This window comes from Dipodomys ordii, unplaced genomic scaffold, assembly GCF_000151885.1.
Source record: "Dipodomys ordii isolate 6190 unplaced genomic scaffold, Dord_2.0 Scaffold10, whole genome shotgun sequence".
Lineage (NCBI taxonomy): Eukaryota > Metazoa > Chordata > Mammalia > Rodentia > Heteromyidae > Dipodomys > Dipodomys ordii.
The window spans coordinates 22,929,520-22,934,871 of NW_012267226.1; the positions used below are offsets into that span (position 1 = coordinate 22,929,520).

Sequence of the window (5,352 nt, forward strand, 5' to 3'; positions counted from 1 at the left end):
CAGACACCCCCCATCCACACGCACCCACAGACACCCCCCATCCACACGCACCCACAGACCACCCTCATCCACACGCACCCGCAGACACCCCCATCCACACGCACCCGTAGACACCCCCATCCACACGCACCCACAGCCTCTATGTGGAAAGGCATGCGACCTCGCAGCTCCGGTTCCTCTCTGTCAGGCGCTTGTCCAGCTCTGGAGTCACCCACCTGATGCAGACCCGCCACCTCCCATGTGCAACATCGTAACTCCGGTCCTCCTTTCTGGTCCACTTTAGCATCTGCCAATCAAAGTATCCCTTTGCACACTGCACTCTTAGGAAAGCTTCCTGCCTCCCATGGTCCACAACTAAGGACAGGACCCCCCCATTACTCCCTTCCCATGAGGTGCAGCTCACCCCTCCCTCGTCTGCCCTACCTCTAAAAAGTCCCCATGAAATTCCAGATCTCCACGGAAAACATAGTGGACAAACTCAGCCCTCAGGGACCCCTGTGTCTGAGTCCCTCTGTGTCAGTGTATAAATACGTGTGGTTCTAGAATTCAACATCCTGTCTCTTGCTTCTGTTTGCCTTTATTAGTATGTTGCTTTTCTCAGTTTTCTTGCTCAGCTGGTGCTCTACCACCTGAGTCATGCCTCCAGCCCCACTTTTGGTTGGCCACTTTGAAGATGGAGTCTCACACACGTTCCTGGCCTGAGCTAGCTTTGATCCACAGTTCTCTGGATCTCAGCCTCCTGGATAGGTAGGGTTACAGGTGTGAGCCACTGGGACCCAGCAAGAAATACGTGTAAGCTCATTTCGTTTATGCCTTCCCATTAAAGCCACTGTGAACCAAGTCGAGATCGGTGAATTTTCATGTTATTTGTATATTTTCCAAACTCCTTGGCCATTTCTTTTACTACTTGAACCACATGTTGCTAAAAGGCATGGCTTACAGCTAACTTGGATCCCCTGACTATAACTGAGTATTTATGATTCAATATTCATGCTTTCTCTAGCAATGAATAATAACGGCTTTCATATCTCTATCATTAGAAAAATAGCCTTTTCGATTTTTTTCTGCCAAGGTTCTCGCTTTGGTTGTTTCTATGCTTATCTCGTTTTCAGAGAAGGGACTTGGAGGAGTGACCTCTGGCCCTTTCCTTCCCAAGGGCCATGTCTGAGCCCGACCGAGCGCGGCTGTGTAGTACATGTCCTCACCAGAGCCTCCCCATTCTCCCTCCAGAGACAGACCCTCAGCAGGCGGGGCTGATGCGGAGAAAAAGTGGGATTCTGCTGCTCAGCCTTGTGTCTCTCCTCATCTTCATCCTCTTCGTCATCGTCCAGCTCTTCATCATGAAGCTGCGCAAGGCCCACGTCATCTGGAAAAGGGGTGAGCGGGGAGCCACGCCATCCGCTGGACCACCATTCCCACACACGGCTGCACAAGCTAGACAATCCAGGCGACTGGTCACCCTCATAACCACTGGCCTTCGAGTCATGTGGGTTGTGTCTCTCCAGACACTGTGACCCAAAGACAAGTGAGCAGCACAAAACAGAGCAGCTCTTGGTTTTTGTTTTGGTTTTTTTGGGGGGTCCAGTCGTGGGGCCTGAACTCTGGGCCTGGGCGCTGGCCCTCAGCTCTTCAGCTCAAGGCTAGTGCTCTACCACTTGAGCCACAGCGCCACTTCCGGCTTTTTTCTTTTTGCTTATGTGGTGCTGAGGAATCGAACCCAGGGTCTCAGGCATGCAAGGCAAGCGCTCTACCACTGAGCCATCTTCCCAGCCCCCATTTTATCTATTTTGGTAACAGCGTCTCCCCACGTAGCTCCGGCTGGCTTCAGACTTGCTGTGACCAAAGCAGGTCTCCATCATGCAACCCTCCTGTTGCTAGCTCTTGATTGCTGAGATTACAGGTCTGTACCACCATGCTCAACGAGGCCACAATTTTTAGTTCAGACAGGAAACAGATTTGAATTAGGTTTTGATTTGTGGGACAAAGTGTGTCCCCGTAGAAAAAGGAAAATTCCCAGTAGTGACAAGCTATATGTAACTTCCCTTCACACATTGTGTGAGGGAGACCAGTAAGCCTAGAGATCCAGACCCAAATTTCAACCTGTTACCCCACTTTGCAAAAATACAAACGTAAAACACATATACAAACTACGCACAACAGTGGTTTTCCTCCCTGATTGAGTTGTGTTGGTCTTGTTCACAGAATAACCTCTCAGTTTCCTCATTTGTAAAATGAGAATAACGCCCCTCACCACACAGGATTAGCATGTGGGTTAAAATGCATTCATAGTAATAAGTGGATAGTATTCTTGCATAAGTATGTAAACAATGGTAGTGTTTCTTTCCTCCACCTGGACCAGCCTCAGGGTGACTGGATTTATTTATTGAGAATTGCCTGATCATTGCATATGCTGAATTTTTAACTTCAAAATTAGTAGAGCATACGCTAGGCATAGTGATACACACCCGTAGTCCCAGCACTTGAGAAGAAGGGCTGTGAGTTGAAGGGCAGCCTGGGCTCGATAGTCATTTCAAGGACATAAAATAAGCTTTTCATAGAAAATAAAATCCAAAAACTTCAAAGACAAATAGAAAAGATGAAAGCTTTTTTTAAAAAAGATGCTAGGAAAAAAATATTTGGAAATTTTACTAGTGATAAGCAGGAACTCATATTTTAGTGTAACTGTAATTTTGTTAACTTTTCCTTCTTTTTTTACTGTTAACAACTTTAAGAGCTGTATTTTTTCCTGTCTTTTTCCATGATCTTTCTTCTTCATTTTAACGCATCTTGCATATGTTAGAGACTTGACCCTTTGAGATTTAAGTTGAAATCTGGACATTTCTATTGTACTGGCGAGTCCCTGGCAACGGGAGCAAGATTAGCAGTTGCCAAGGCCTGAAGGTCGCCGGGAATGGAGATGAAGACCGGTGTTCACTGGCGCCCAGGAGGCGGAGAGGACCGATCCCACAGGAATGGTTACACGACCTCACCCATGTACTGCGTGCCACTTATGTCTTTTTGTTACTGTTTATTAATTCAGTAGATATTTATCTAATAAGCAGCTTTGAGTAATGGGGGGTGGAGGTTATGTAATGTGAAAGAGCAAATTGTGTGACATGAAAAATTATTCTCAGTAAGGCTGTTTTGTTGTTGTTTTGGATACTAGGCCACTGGGGCTTGAACTCAGGGCCTGGGCACTGCCTTTCACACTTTTTTGCTCGAGGTGGGAGCTCTACCATTTGAGCCACAGCTCCACTTCCAGCTTTTTGGTAGTTAGTTGTAGGTAAGAATTTCACATACTTTCCTGCCTAGGCTGACTTGGACCCCAGATCCGCACCTCTCAGCCTCCTGAGTAGCTAGGCTTACAGGTGTGAGCCTGTAGGACTAACCTATGTGTTTTTATGGTTGTTGTTTAAAAAACAAAGCTTTTCCTCATTCTTTTGTGTGTTTGTGTTAAATCAGGGTCAGGCTGAACTCCCAACACATAATATATGCAAAAGCATTCTGCAAATCCTGAGAGGTGCTATTCATATGTAAAGTATCTGGTATTTCCATGACATCAGGTGGAAACAAAGCTCTTGATAGCTTTTTCTGTGCACTCTCTCTACCCTGCCAGGATGCTAAAGAACAGAGCATGACAGCATCACTGACTAAACTACAATCTCTGCTTTAAACACATGCTCCTCCGGGGCTGACAGACTGAGCTCGGCCTCCTTCGCCTGCGCCAGCCGGCTCTGCCAGTGGGGGGCAGTAGAGGGAGACAGTGAGGCCTGGGAAGGAGAAGGGCTTGCTCCTTCCTCTGCTTCCCACTCCTCTCAGGGTCCCTTGGCAATGCTTCCTCATCCCAGCAGCGAAATTTGGTTCCTAGCTGCAACTGATTTCAGTTTTTCTAACACTCCCAGAACCAGCACCTTCAGACTGTTTTCAAGGACACAGCGGCCCCAGGCCTGGGCTCTCACACTCCTCAGCGGCCTGGATTCTAGCTCTGAGGGTCCCTGCTCAGAGCTTAAGAATTGCAGATTCCCCCGTGTTCTGCCATATCAGGCAAGGGTCCTTGCCACCGAAAGGGTGTTGTTTACATCCAACACTACTGAAAATCAGAAAGAAAATGACCAAGGGAGTAGTGAGGAAATGTTCTGTGTGTCTTATCATTCCAGAAGCAACTGGTATGGAAGCATTCTTGTGCTTTTAATGATGTCATAATGTGCATATAATTCCCAATGATTTGCTCCTCCTCTTCTTTTTTCTTGAACTCAAGGTCTGGGTGCTGTCCCTTCGCTTTTTCTCTCAAGACTAGTGTTCCATTGGAGATGGGAGTCTTATAAACATTCCTGTCCCAGCTGACTTCCAACCACGACCCTCAGACCTCAGCCTGCTGAGAAGCTAGGATTACATGTGTGGGAGTCATTGCACCCAGCTCTCTTTGCTCGTCATAAAAAATCTTACGATAGTGAATTAACCTATACATATATAACTGTCCACCTTAATGACATCTTGTGCAATGAACACGTGGGTAGCTGTGCTTAAGATCAAACCGTCTAGCCTTCTTCCCCACAGTCTCCCCGAGCTGCCAGAGCAGCCACACGCCCACTGCAGCAGCGCTGACCCTTTTCTGTTCTTTTTTTCATAGTTCCCTCCACTAAGTGCATCTACAAACACCGTCTTTCATTGTTCCACACACCGTGTTTGTCTGGGTTGCTGTGTTCTTGTTTTCCCTGGAAGAAGGCACTGCGATCGGTCCACCGTGTACAGCGCCAGCCCGGGGCCGCGCGGGGGTTGCATTTCGCTCCTCTTTCCTGCGCTCTGGTTGTCCGGGCCGTGCAAGACCACGCTTAGTGGCGATCCCCATTTCCTTCGGTCGGCCCGCGTGGGGCACGCCCCCCAGCGGCCCGGCCTGCGCCTCCCGGGCAGGGGGACCCCGGACCGTGCCGCCTGCGGACTGACGGAACCCCGGCGGTCTCCACCTCTCCCCTGAGTGCTGACCACACGCCTTTCCAATAAGCCACGCGTTGGTCGGCCACTACCCGCCCTGAGGGCCTGCCTTTCCTTGGCCCTCCACCTCTAGGAGATCGGGGTGGCGGACTGCACCCTCTGTGAGCCCCGGGGGCCGTGGACGCGGCCGTTTCCAGCCTCGGCATCGTCCCCACGCGGGACTGAGCCGGGAGACAGCGGCTCGCGTTGGCCTCGGGTCTCCGGGCAACGCGGAGTGGGCGGGGCTTTGGGGCGCGGTGTCGTGGGCGGGGCCGATGGTGGGCGTGGCGCTGTTTGTGGGCGTGGTCGGTGTAGTGGGCGTGGCGAGGGTCGTGAGCGGGGCCTTGGTGTGGGGCGGGGCCGGTGTTCCAGGAGCGGCGT

At 50.1% G+C, this 5,352-nt stretch overlaps 1 protein-coding gene across 1 annotated transcript in view; it reads left to right on the forward strand.

Annotated features, from left to right (window-relative positions):
* The window catches only part of Crtam (cytotoxic and regulatory T cell molecule), a 19,623-nt gene extending 14,526 nt beyond the window's left edge, over positions 1–5,097 (forward strand). The window contains exons 8-9 of the mRNA XM_013009513.1: positions 1,231–1,377; positions 5,066–5,097. Coding sequence (XP_012864967.1) covers positions 1,231–1,377; positions 5,066–5,097 — 179 coding nt within the window. The remainder of the gene's footprint in view (positions 1–1,230; positions 1,378–5,065) is intronic.
* Positions 5,098–5,352: the final 255 nt, after the last annotated feature.